Below are 14,507 nucleotides of genomic sequence, written 5' to 3' on the forward strand. Positions count from 1 at the left end.
AAACCCATAAGAAATTAGTTCATCTTTGGAACACAAAATAGGTTTTAAATATTTCCTCCATTGTTTGCATTGCAGCTCTCTGTCCATTACTTGAGGGGTTCCGATTGCATTAGGCAGTTTGTGTATGAATGTGATGACATCAAACACCCCAAGGCGCTAACCTCAACAAAACTAAGGGAAGGCATTGCTATCTGTTCATCCTAAACTTTCAAGCTTCAGAGCATTTATAACGTAGAAGTAATCCATGTGGTTTAATCCCAGTTTTGTGATGTGAATGCTCTCTCACTTAATCCACCCACTTAACATTATCCAACAATTGCAATAGCTCTGAACTGGACTTTGCATTGATGCAGCACACTCAATTATACACATTTTCTGGTTAAAAGGGATTCTTTGCCTCCGAATCCCCTTTTCCTTGTTTGTTATATGTTGCTCTGTCCTGTTTTTGTGCTAATGTTGATCTCACTTAATCAATCTATAATTCATATTATCCACCAAATGCAATAGCTCTGAACTGGACTTTGCATCGCTGCAGCGCACACAATTATACAAGTTTTTCCTGGTTACCAATGACTGGCTAGGAACATGACTTCATTAGAAATAGAAGAAAAATAACCATGGGACAAACAAGATCTCCTTCAGCAAAACTGCACCGTTCATTCAGTGACCAATACAATGCAGACAAAGTACAGTTGGCATCCTGCAGACTGAAGCAGTTCAAGCTGTGACCAATATTTGAGGGCTCATTGATTTAGAAAAGTCTCTGGAGTGGCTTTTTTTATGCCTTTAATGGCTAAACTAATGTAGACGTGTGCGGATTAATTTAGAGGATATACATTATACTCTAAAAAAGTTTATATGGTAATCAAGGGCAAATAATAGAAGTAGTTGATGTTTTACAGATAGTGACTTTGGTCCCTTCTAAGATATAAAGATTAGAAATGTGTGTGTATCTGTGAAAGTGGACCCCACAACTCCTAAATGTTAAATCTGGGCCCCACAAATGACAAAAAAAATGCATGTTTTGTTTGAATTTTGGTATATCTTGGTGTATCTTTTAATTTAAGTCTCTACTGCAATCTGGAAAGATGCATTTACACTAGTTAAAATATCTTTGTGTTCAGTTGTTAAATGTGAATGTTATTCAACAGAAAAATGGCCTTCAATAGTTCTTGGAGGAACATATTTGTCACAGTTAAGGTACAGTTGGGCTTGTCTCTGGGGTGCTGCCTTAAAGGACAAGATGTGTATCTTTGATGAAAGTACAATATTGTACCAACACTTTTTGAAAAAGAAAAGGTACATTTTGGTTCCCCATGATACAAATCAAGTCCTTTAAGGTGCATATTGGAAAGGTACAGTTCTGTACCCTTGAAAGGTACTGCCCCAGTGACAAGGGTTTGTACCTTCTTTGGTACAGAATTGTACCTTTTTTCTGAGAGTGTAGCCTAGTTATTTACCTGTAGTGGTTGATGAAGATGAGTGTCATTTGTGTTTGTTTTTGTAATATCTATGCACTATTGTGAGAAATAACCACATTGTCTTTCAACAGAGAATGTTTTATAGGCTTTTATCATACATCCTGACTCACATAATGTGTTTGTAACAACACACTCAGAATAAAGTGATGATCTGCTGATGATCTGAATGTCTTGTTGATCTGAGGCTCATCAATATGACCAGAGCTGCTGAAAAGACTCTTTATTTCATGTCAATAGCTCCCGTTCTCACCTCGTTAATTATGCTGATGTCTCCAGATCTCTTGTAAATTGCTACTCAAAGCTCATTTCATTGTTTTCAACAGACTGAGACTGTTCGGTTACAGCTCTGTAGATTTATTTCGGAGTTTATGCCTTCAACTGTTTTCCTAGTGATGGTGAAATGAAGCTTTATGAAGCACGAGGCTTTCCTCTCAACTGTATCTTTTCAGCACGTTGCACACTAATGATATCTTGTGGTCAAAGGCGGGAAAAGGTGTCTTCGCGTCCCAGACGTTTTTGAACCGTTTCATCTAACAACCCTAGTGAAGAGTTTTGTAGCATTTGAAGTTTCCCCATTCAAAGAGATAGGAGCTGCACTTGGATGCCCGAGAGCATTTCAAAGATGGCCGCAGAGTGACATGACTTGTCTTAAAGGGACTTTGGATCTTTCCACTGTGAGTTTTTCCCACCATTATTTATATTTTGGAAGAATTTCATTAAAATATTTATATTCTGTTATTAGTTGGCATAACAACAAAGTCAGTAACTGTTATATATTTGATTTTGGTAGATCAGTTCCTCCCACTGCAATTACATCATCAGTGAAGCTCCTCCCACACCGTTCACATCCTCAGGGAAGCTCCGCCCCCAGCAGTTCCCCAATAAATGCTGGAATAGTCCCATCAGTTTACAACAGCATCAGATCATCAGGAAGAGCTGAAATCTGCAAGGACTGAGTTTCTTAAAGAGGACAGAGAGAAGATGAGAGATCCAGAACCCTGCAGAACCAAACTCACTGAAGACACTGAAGAACTAACAGGTCAGGTTTATTCTTCAAGCACTTCTTCAGATTCAGATCTTCTGTGAAATGGATTCAAAAATGGCTTCCATCAAGTGGTCAGTAAAGGGAGGTTTAAGAAATGTTCATATTGATTGCCAACATCAGGTCAACTATTATTTTATTTTTATTTTACATTTATTTATATCTGATTTACTATTTTTTGCAACAATGTTACCAAAATGTTGAACATTTGGTAAACACCAGAATGTATCAAGTAATGCCTATCTAGTCTATAGATAAAGATATATTTCTCCTGAATTAAAGCTGTTTTTCATAGTTGAGATGATTCTTCTTACAGTAACTTTGATGAATGAGATCAACACTGTACAGTTTGTGTAAACCGAGAGATTGAGAACGGATTGACATTTTCTTGTCCTTCCTTCATGTTGTAAAAAGAGCCCAGAAGATGTCACTTCCTCTGTGTAACAATTTCTAGAAATTTTTCATTTTTTTCTAAGGAGGAAAATCATGTAATGAGTGACAGTGTAAGGCTGAAATAACCACAGATACTTTGATGTCCTGAGATAGAGACAATACAAACACACACAGACATCTGTTTTCACAGCCCACAGAGTCAAGATTGCTGTCCTTCCATCACATCTCTCTCTTCTCCCCCACTTCAGCCTCTTCACCCATCATTCCCTCCATTCACTTCACTCAGAAAGATCAGATGAAATATAATCTTCTGTCAATGCAGGTCAATTCAGTCAGGTTTGGTATCATTAGAAAAGTGTGACTTGTGTCCAAAGAAACAGACCAGGAATCTAATAGAAGTGAGAGAGTTTAGAGATGCTTTGTCTGCTGCAGATGGTGTGTTTTTCCCACGGTCTCCATCTAAATGACCTCCTGTTCCTCAAAGAAGTGTGAAATCCCAGTCAATGCAAACTCCAGATGTTCTGTCATGCCTCCATCTGGAGAATGTTTATCCTGCTCACACTATGACTATAAAGCATTAGAAAAATTAAAATTATGATATAAAATAAAATTATGATATAAATGAACAATAATCAATTGCCATTAAACTTGAACTGACACACAGCAAAACATGTGTTTCTGGTGTCCCACGTTCACATGCGTATGAATGAGTCACTGGAAGGAAAAGTCTAGTGTGACCAGCCCATAATAATTAAAACAGTTTTTAGTCAAATCCATTAAATATCAATCTAAAAGATGGCATCAACATTATGGCACTATTGTTTATGGTTAATGTTAATATTACATTAGATAATTTTTGTTATTTATCAAATATATTTAGTAGTTCTCACTACAGAAACATAGGATTTGTGCGTATATAATGCTTTAAAAATAATTATTTAAAGATCAGTGTAACTCATTTATGGAAAGTTTCAGGGATGTAAAATTCATTTATAAAAAAGCATCAAAATGACTGTAATATTTTATAACAGGTATCTACTTTAGGCTATTTCATCAGAGCTCACTTCTATGTCCTTTTACTTTATGTTACTATTTTTGAATTATTTACTGAATATTTACTGAAAATTAATGTAAAAATTTTTTTTTTCATTTCAGATCTGATGGAAGAAAGCGAGGAGAGTGAAGAACTGAGTGAAGCAGAGGAGAAACATCACGAGAACCCTGGAGAAAAACCTTTGAGTCGCTCAAAGACTAAAAAGACATTTTTAAATAAAAGAAGAGTCAAGAAATCTTTGACCTGCTCTCAGTGTGGAAAGAGTTTCTCAACCAAACAACATCTTGATGTTCACATGAGGATCCACACTGGAGAGAAACCATTCACATGTGATCTGTGCGGGAAGAGCTTCACACAAAAAATACATCTTACAAAACACATCAAGATCCACACCGGAGAGAAGCCGTTTATCTGTGATCAGTGTGAGAAGAGATTTACAAACAAGAATAGTCTTGAGCTTCACGTGAGAGTTCATGCTCGCCAGAAACCGCTGACATGTGATGAGTGTGGAAAGAGATTCAAGTGCCAGAAGAATCTTGAGCTTCACATGAGAATCCACGCTGGAGAAAAGCCGTTCACCTGCTCTCAGTGTGGAAAGAGTTTCAAAAATAAACGTAATCTTGATGTTCACATGAGGATTCATACAGGAGAGAAACCATTCACATGTAATCAGTGCGAGAAGAGCTTCACACAGAAACCACATCTTACGAGTCACATGAAGATCCACACTGGAGAGAAACCTCACGCATGTGATCAGTGCGGGAAGAGCTTCACAGATACAGGGAGACTCAAGAGACACATGAGAGTTCACTCTGGAGAGAAGCCGTTCACGTGTGATCTGTGCGGGAAGAGCTTCCCATTTAAACAAAACCTCAATCTTCACATGAGCATCCACACCAGAGAGAAACCGTTCATGTGTGATCAATGTGAAAAGAGCTTCTCAAACAAACAATGTCTTGAGCTTCACATGAGAGTTCACACTGGAGAGAAGCCGTTCACGTGTGATCTGTGCGGGAAGAGCTTCACACAGAGAGCACATCTTAAGGGACACATGAGGATCCACACGGGAGAAAGACCGTATGCATGTGATCAGTGTGGAAAGACTTTCACACAATCACCACACCTTAAAGAACACATGAAAATCCACACCGGAGAGAAACCATACATGTGTGATCAGTGTGAAAAGAGATTTACATACAAACATGAACTTACTATTCACACGAGGATCCACACCGGAGAGAAGCCGTATGCTTGTGATCAGTGCGGCAAAAGATTTGTTTCTGGATCAAACCTGAAGAATCACCTGACAGTTCATACGAAGGAGAAGCCACATTCATGTTCTGATTGTGGAAAGAGTTTTTCACTTCCGCAAAGTTTAAAAGGACATCAGAAAATACATACCGGTGAAAAATCTTACATGTGCTTTGAGTGTGGGAAGACTTTTATTTCAGCAAACTGTTTAAAACTGCACCAGAGGATTCACACTGGAGAGAAACCTTACAAGTGTTCACACTGTGACAAGAGATTCAGTCAGTCAGCAAGTCTGAGAAAACACGAGACGATCCACAGCAGAGAGAAACCACACACATGTGATCAGTGCGGGAAGAGTTTTGCTTTTAAAAATCACCTGAAGATACACAAGAAGATCCATGCAGCGGAGAAACCTGATCAGCGCAGTCTGAGATCCCTGTAACAGAAATGAGTCGAACCAGACAAATTAAAGAGTCTATCAAAGCGGTGTTTGTAACACGAGCCGAATTCCTCAGGAAGTCATAAAACACTCTGTGCCACCAGTCCCAAGGAAGATAACCAACCAACCAACTTGTTCACACAACAGCTTTCAACATTAACACCACTAGAACAATTATTGACAATTTTAATTCACAGAAGAGATTGTCAAATTTGTTGTTCGTAATTGAAATGCAACACTGGACATCACGTGGAAACCCATGAGTTACACACTTCCATTTACTTCCCCCCCACCCAGCAGAACCAGACTGAAATTCCTAAGGGGAAAGGGCTTTAAACCTCTGTCTTCACAGAACATCCCTATGTCAGAGAATGACAAAGAAACTGTCTTTTGTAAATATATATGGACCAAAATGAACTCCAAAATTACTTCTAAATGAATATCATTCCACCACTTAACTCCATATTCATTTATATGTAACCCACACATTCGACTATCATGTATAATCACTTGTTGTGTATGTCTTTTGATAACTATAGGATACATAGTCATGTCTAGTATTGATCTAATTGAATCTGCTTGCTTGATATTGTCCTGACAATCATTTATTTTTTCAAATATATCATAACCTGGTAATAGGAATCATGTTCAAAATTAGACCCTGCAAGGCAGGAAAATTCGGACCACATGCTTGGTAAGATAAACATATGATTTATGATACGAGCCAAGACAATATCTGATTGGTCAAGACAACTTTTGAGGTGTGGCCAACAGGCCAGTTTAAATACTTAGGACACCATAAAATCTTTGCTTTTAGTCTCTAGCTGTGCTGCTGCTATTAGTCATGCTGTTTGTCATCACTATTCTTTGAGCGCGGTTGCAGCGTGTTTCAGCCTGCACTCCTGCTGCTACTTAGCCACGATGAGAAGGAACACCACCTCGTCTCGTCTAACTTTATTTCTTTTATTTTCCGTTTGAGAGTTTCGTGTTCTGAGTTAAGTTTTGTAACATCGAGTCTCCGACGCCTGACCTCCGGTGCCCGTTCAACTTCAACCAGCGCACACGACTCTGCACCTTCAGCCTACGCCCAACAACCACGGGCTTCCCAAGACGTCACTTCAGCCACTACTGAACTTCCAGCCAATCAGCGACACCGGGATACCCCTTTCAACGGGGCTCCCCTTCACAGGAAACCAAGGAACTGTATCCTCAGACATTTGTGCTGGTGTATCTAATATAATTTTAACCCCATTGAGGAACTCAATTTGAGCGTTACTTAAGTGATTGATGGTTGTTCATGTCTATGCAATTTAACGTATTGCTGTAAACTTATGTGTTAGATTAGTTTATATGTCTTAGATTTATCTAATAAAGCCTTATTCATATTGAAAAGAGAAGTATCTTGTGTTTTGTGCTCACAAGTTAATGTCTTAAACTGCCGATCTTGTTACTGTGCTAATTGATAGTGTTTTCACTATACTTTGGATATTAATATCCAGCGCAGATTTGATGTTAAACGGTTTGTTCAGTGAATCGCAGGCCGTCTCAGTGATCAGCCGTGAAACAGTGATTCTGTTCAAATTCCCTTTAAATTATTAAATGATTCCCTTTGAGCTCAATTGACCTGTTTCCGTTACATCACGTTAAGCTGAAAAACAGATTCTCTTCTGTGTAATTTAGGATATTTTCACACCCAACACGAATGTTCGGCACAAAATTTTTTCACATTTACACAGGTGAGTAAAAAAATGATCCATGGAGAAACGTTGGGGTTTTCATCACTTTTCATTTCACGTTTGTCTGTCATTTGAAATCTCACTTGATTTAATGTTTCTTTCAGACCTGATGACGTGAACAAGAAAGATAAAAGAAACAGGATCAAAAAAGTCTGTCACTTTCCCTCAGTGTAAAAAAAGATTGAGATGTAAATGAAGGCTGAAGATTCACATGAGAGTTCACACTGGGAAGAAGCGGCTCAGGCTTTCATCTGAAATCACATCTGAACTCTCATTCTGAAGAAAGACCATTAAACTGTGATCACCTGGTGAGTCACACAAAGGAGAAGATTCATTCTTAATTGGTATTCTTGGTATGCTATTGGTTCAAGAGGCTGTCAGTCATCATTAACCTGAATGACGTCATCGCAGAGAACTCTCTTGCTCTTGTTTTTAGTAAATCTGCCCTTATCACAGTGCAGGGTGCCGTCTCAGCTTCCCTTGTGGTCTGCGTTGTCCTGTCTGTTCAGTAGCTCGTGGTCTGGGCAATCAGCACTGATCATGGCGGGGTTGTGCAGATCACGAGCTGATTCTTCCCCACCTGTCTCTCGTTCCCCCACTCCCTTATATGTCTCTGCTTTTCTGTCTGTGGTCGTGAGTAGATTGTTTTGTCTTTGCCCATGTTTTGCATTATTCTCAGTATCAGTCTCACCTTCTGTTCTTGTGTCAAAGGATCCGTAATTCGGAGATCCAGCAGATCCAAGCACGATTTCCGTTTATCGTTTGGACTGATCATAAGAATCTTGAGTACATTCGCACCGCCAGGAGAATAAATTCTAGGCAGGCTTGCTGGGCATTATTTTTCGGACGTTTCAGGTTTACCATTTCTTATCGGCCAGGCTCTAAGAATGGTAAACCTGACGCGCTGTCGCGGGTTTTTGAGGCTGAGGCTAGTCCCACCCTCCCGGTGGCCATTTTGCATCCCGACGGGTTGTGGCTGCGGTCACCTGGGGGGTGGAGTCCAAGGTCAGCGCGGCACAACGCCATGCTTCTGTTCCCACTGGATGCCTAGAGGGTCTGCTCTTTGTACCTGAGTCAGTCCAAACTAGTGTACTTCAGTGGGGCCACTCTTCTAGTCTAGCTTGCCACCCTGGAGCGACTCGTACTTGTAGGTTAATCAAGCAGCGGGGTTGTGCAGATCACGAGCTGATTCTTCCCCACCTGTCTCTCGTTCCCCCACTCCCTTATATGTCTCTGCTTTTCTGTCTGTGGTCGTGAGTAGATTGTTTTGTCTTTGCCCATGTTTTGCATTATTCTCAGTATCAGTCTCACCTTCTGTTCTTGTGTCAAAGGATCCGTAATTCGGAGATCCAGCAGCGCGAGTGGTCCGCAGTGTGCCGGCCAGCTCTGAGATCTCTGTGTGCGCCAGAGCATTTAGTTATTGTTTATGTTATTTTGTGTTTTGTGGTGAGAATAAAGATTCTCCTTTGTCCAGTACACGTGACAGAATCTACTCACCAAGGACGGATTCAGCAGAGGAAATGGAGCTGCGCCGAGCTCTTCAGCAGCAGGGCTCTCTTCTGGGTCGACAGCAGGAGAAAATTGCAGCTTCTCATCGCGCCTACTCGGAGATCGCTCTCCAGCTCAACCGGCTAGCTGAACGGCTTGACCAGCTGCAGGCCAGCCCCTCAGCTGCCTCGTCTGTTCCGGATGCCCCGTCTGTCCCACCTGCTCCTCGCCACGCGGAACCGCGACTCAATCCACCTGCTCCATACTCGGGTGAGCCCGGCTCATGTCGATCATTTCTGTCCCAGTGTTCGCTGACTTTCACTCTCCAGCCTTCCTGTTTCCCCACGGAGCAATCCCGGGTGGCGTTCGTCATCACTCTCCTGGTTGGTCGAGCGAGAGAGTGGGGAACGGCTATGTGGGACAGCAAACATGACTGTTGTGCGTCGTTTGAGGCATTCTCGAGGGAGCTGCGCAAGGTGTTTGACCGCTCGGCAAGCGGTATTGAGGCAGCACGAGCATTGTCGCTGCTTTAGCAGAGAGAGCAGTCGGTGTCCGATTACTCTATTCAGTTCCGTACGCTCGCCGTGTCCTGCGGCTGGAATGAGAAGGCTCTCTGGGATCACTTCCTCCACGGCCTGGCTGAGCAGGTGAAGGACAAGATCTATTCACTAGAGCTGCCCCCTGGCTTGGATGGGCTTATCGATCTCGCCATTCGGGTCGATGACCGGATTACTCTCCGTTCTCTGCACCGTAGAGAGGGGATTACCCATGAACACGTTACCGGGGTTCCGTATGCAGCAGCATGTGACACGATGTCTCAACGCCGCATCCTCCCGTAGGAGGAGCACATGCAGATTGGGAGAGCACGGCTGACAATAGGAGAGTGACGCCGTCGCCTGGATAATCAGCTCTGTCTGTACTGCGGTGAGGCGGGTCATGTGGTAGCGACGTGCCCTGTGGCAGGGCGACGCTTTTCACGCAAGGGAGAGTGCATGGTGAATGTCACTACAACTCGACTGCCACCTGGTGGCCATTCAGAGTTCCAAGCTTCAGTACAGTTTGGGGGAGCTGTTTTCCATATTTCAGCATTGATTGACTCTGGAGCGCAGGGCGACTTCATGGATTCCAGACTGGCAACTCGTCTGGGGATCGGCTGTTGCACTGGCCGAACCGGGGTTTGCCAATTTTAACAGGTGGTTCATTCGAAATTTTAGACAAATCGCCGTTTTTCTGACTGATCTCACCTCCACAAAGAGACGATTCTGTTGGTCGTCGCAGGCCTAAGCTGCATTTGAGAACCTTAAGTGTCGATTTGTTTTGGCCCCCTTTCTAACGACCCCTGACCCATCTCGTCATTTCATTGAAGTGAAGTGACATTCAGCCAAGTGTGGTGACCCATACTCAGAATTTGTGCTCTGCATTTAACCCATCCGAAATGTGCACACACACAGAGCAGTGAACACACACACACACACACACTGTGAGCACACACCCAGAGCAGTGGGCAGCCATTTATGCTGCGGCGCCCGGGGAGCAGTTGGGGGTTCGATGCCTTGCTCAAGGGCACCTAAGTCATGGTATTGAAGGTGGAGAGAGAACTGTACATGCACTCCCCCCACCCACAATTCCGTCCGGCCCGAGACTAGAACTCACAACCCTTCGATTGGGAGTCCAACCCTCTAACCATTAGGCCACGACTTCCCCGACATGTGGAGGTGGATGCGTCGGAGGTCGGGGTGGGGGCAGTTTTGTCTCAAAGATCAACTTCGGACGAGAAAATACATCCCTGGGCCTTCTTTTCTCATCGTTTAACCCCCGTGGAACGGAACTATGACATTGGGAATAGGGAGTTACTAGCTGATAGCTGAGTGACGTCACTGGTTAGAGGAAGCACGATTTCCGTTTATCGTTTGGACTGATCATAAGAATCTTGAGTACATTCGCACCGCCAGGAGAATAAATTCTAGGCAGGCTTGCTGGGCATTATTTTTCGGACGTTTCAGGTTTACCATTTCTTATCGGCCAGGCTCTAAGAATGGTAAACCTGATGCGCTGTCGCGGGTTTTTGAGGCTGAGGCTAGTCCCACCCTCCCAGTGGCCATTTTGCATCCCGACGGGTTGTGGCTGCGGTCACCTGGGGGGTGGAGTCCAAGGTCAGCGCGGCACAACGCCATGCTTCTGTTCCCACTGGATGCCTAGAGGGTCTGCTCTTTGTACCTGAGTCAGTCCAAACTAGTGTACTTCAGTGGGGCCACTCTTCTAGTCTAGCTTGCCACCCTGGAGTGACTCGTACTTGTAGGTTAATCAAGCAGCGGTTTTGGTGGCCGTCCATGGCGCAGGATGCTCGACGGTTTGTGCCGGCCTGTCCGATTTGCGCTTCGGGTAAGGGATCCAATCGACCCCCTGCAGGGCTACTTCAGCTGTTGTCGGTCCCTTTGCAGTTGGTCACACATAGCGATGGACTTTGTGACTGGCTTGCCTCCATCTAGGGGCAAGACGGTGGTTCTCACTGTGGTGGACAGGTTCTCAAAGGCGGTCCATTTTATTCCTCTTCCCAAATTGCCGTCAGCGAGGGAGACAGCGACTACGGTATTAAATCACGTTTTCCGTATTCATGGCCTCCCGGTGAACGTGGTTTCTGACAGAGGTCCCCAGTTTGTGTCTAGGTTTTGGACAGAGTTCTGTCGACAGCTGGGGGCGTCTGCGAGCCTAGATTTGGAGAGAGTCCTGCGCTGTGTGGCGTCTGCTGAACCTTCATCTTGGAGTTCCAGGTTGACCATGGTAGAGTATGCGCATAACTCCCTCCCAGTCTTATCTACGGGTTTGTCTCCCTTCCAGTGCTGTTTAGGCTACCAGCCACCTCTATTCCCCTCTCAAGAATCCGATGCCGTTGTTCCCTGCATGCATGCATTTATTCAGAGATGCCTCCGTACTTGGAGGATCGCCAGAGAAGCCCTCACTCGGACTGGCGAGAGGAACAAGTCATCGGCGGACAATCACTGTACTAAGCCCCCACTTTACGTGTGTGGTCAGAGAGTCTGGTTGTCTACTAAGGACATTTACTTCAGACTGCCCTCACATAAACTGGGACCCAAATTTGTTGGACCGTTTATCATAGCCAAAGTGCTTAGTCCGGTGACAGCCCTTTTGTGCTTTGTGAGATCCAGTGAGATAATTTTCTTTTATGGTTTATTATGGTTTGCTGATGATAATCTTTGCTTTGCCCTGGGAGCTTTGGGAAAGGTAGAATGTCATGTGACATACACGCTCCAACACCTAGTGATTTTTATTGTATTAGATACAGCAGTTTAGAAGTGAGCGCTTTTTTGTATCTTTTGTTACGTTAAGTTCAGTATAGTTAAGTTAAGGTGTATAAATGCCGAAGATTTGCTTTCATTCTTTGTCTATTCTTTAGTTAGGTTAGAGATCGAAACTGAGTTAGGTTGGTTTTGTTCTTTCTTTTCTTTAGTGCCACTTGAGTCCCTTTTCTAATGTGGGCTTGTTTATTAATTTAATTTTTTGTTTCATACTGTATGTGATTTTCCCTTTTATTATTATTGACATTAATAAAGTTATTTCACACTCTCCTTAACGTCTGTAAATAAGTCACTTTCTTTTGTCAGACCTGGACTGGTATTTTGTCTTTTGTCACCCGCATGACTGCAAAACTCATTACAATCTTAATGTTACTACTTTCAACCTAGAATTATGAAGTCTAACAATAGTGAAGCTATTACATTTAATGGGGGCTCGTCCGGGATCAGCTCCAAATAGTTTTATAATTGTGATGGTTTTGTGTGTATGTTGGTGTATCACGGCGACGTCCTAATGCAGAATCGTATAGTAGCACTCATCTGCTGGCTGTGCATTGTGGTAATGTTTAACTGGCAGAATTTAATTACTAGTCCATCGTTAGAGCAGATTCATTTGTGTAGGAAGCAGGATTTGTTTTTGACAGAGGTGGAAAGTAACAAATTACATTTAATCGCATTACTGTAATTGAGTAGCTATTTTGTGTACTTTTTAAAGTAATTTAAAAAATCTGTAATGTTACTTTTACTTAAGTATATTTTGTGTGAAGTATTGTAATTCGCTACATTTTAAAATGCATTAATTACTGAATAAAAAAAACAAAACAAATCGCTCCCTGGAAACTACGTCAGTAAATAATGGGCAGGAGAGCAAACTGGTGCTAAAATCACAAGAAAGATGCAGACGGACAAAACAGGCGTTAGTGGTGCAGACACCACTGAAAACAAAACCCCCGTCATATTCTGAAGTTGAACTCAAAGGAAATGAAGTAAACCCTTGGCCATATATATGCTCTATTATGCAGTGTAAGCTGTGCTTACTACCTAGGGAGACCAAACTAGCAGCTTATGAAATCAAAACCTCAACCCTTCGCAAGCATGTAGCTAAAGCTTTATAAGTTAAATAATTGCATCGTTGCATTGGTGGTTAAAATTAAGCTTTGACATTTTAGCAAGAGGTTTTGCACAAATTAGCCAAAAAGACAGTGATGTGGGGTGTGTAATATATATTGTCTGCAATAATATCATAATTGTTTTATTAATGATGTGCATGCATTTAGAGTGTGTTCTTTCACTGTGTGATTCAGTCTGCTAAAATGCATTTAGAATGATAACAAAATGTAAGATATGGGGCAGAAAATGTATATATTTATATAATTTCATATAGTAAATCAATATCACACAAAGAATGCAGTTTATTCCACCAAAAACCAACATGATTACATATAGTATTTTTACAACAGTTCAGTAAACAAGTTAATTAAGAGACTTAAGGTTTAGACACCATTCTGCCTGTTTTTGCTCTATTTCTACAACAAAAAATAATTTCAAGAACAACCCCCAAAGCACAGTTCTGTGTCTCTGAGCAACATGACAGTGTTTCGTTCCTGAATGAATCAACCGTTTAAAATGATTCGGTTCAATCGCAATGACTCACTTATTAACTTAACACATACTGGCCATTTTAATTTCACATTTAAAGTGCCTTTGATTTTTTTTTTTATAATTAATTTATTATAACTTCAGATGAGATTTCTACATTTTACATCTTGAATATTAAAACATTATTCATGATTATTACAATAATATAATTATTAATTATTAACAATTAATAATTACTATTCATTATTCATTCAAAAGATGAGTTTGTTGATACTGATTTACCTGGTAACAACCCAAATGTCTTATTATTCTAAATAACTGATTCCTTTAATTAAAAACAACTAGTCTGTGATTAATAGGCCTATCCCAGGGGTGTCAAACTCAGTTCCTGCCAGAGATGGGGACTCGAGTTTGAGACTCGGACTCGAGTGCGACTTAAGTCGCACACACAGTGACTTCAGACTCGACTTGAGACTCGTCCTCGAAAGACTTCAGACTCGACTCGGACTCGAGCTGCGGGACTCGTGAACAATGTTATTTTTTTAGTAAACGTCAGATGAGCTCGCTGTTAGAGTTGTGAAGTTCGCGAACGAACCGATTCTTTTGAACGGCTCATAAACATGAACGATGGGAGCCGAGTCGCGGCTGGAGGGGAGCCAATCTTTCTGTTGTTCTTTTTTCCTCTGCGTGTTTCACACAGTTGCACACAA

The 14,507-nt window shown here is 42.0% G+C and overlaps 1 protein-coding gene across 1 annotated transcript; it reads left to right on the forward strand.

Annotated features, from left to right (window-relative positions):
• The first annotated feature begins 2,289 nt into the window (after positions 1–2,289).
• On the forward strand, positions 2,290–5,962 carry LOC113071097 (gastrula zinc finger protein XlCGF57.1-like). The gene is made up of 2 exons (XM_026244462.1): positions 2,290–2,520; positions 4,072–5,962. The coding sequence occupies exons 1-2, from the start codon at positions 2,463–2,465 to the stop codon at positions 5,661–5,663; spliced, it is 1,650 nt and encodes a 549-aa protein (XP_026100247.1). The 5' UTR covers positions 2,290–2,462; the 3' UTR covers positions 5,664–5,962.
• Positions 5,963–14,507: the final 8,545 nt, after the last annotated feature.

The sequence above is a fragment of the Carassius auratus genome, unplaced genomic scaffold (assembly GCF_003368295.1).
Source record: "Carassius auratus strain Wakin unplaced genomic scaffold, ASM336829v1 scaf_tig00005954, whole genome shotgun sequence".
Taxonomy (NCBI): domain Eukaryota; kingdom Metazoa; phylum Chordata; class Actinopteri; order Cypriniformes; family Cyprinidae; genus Carassius; species Carassius auratus.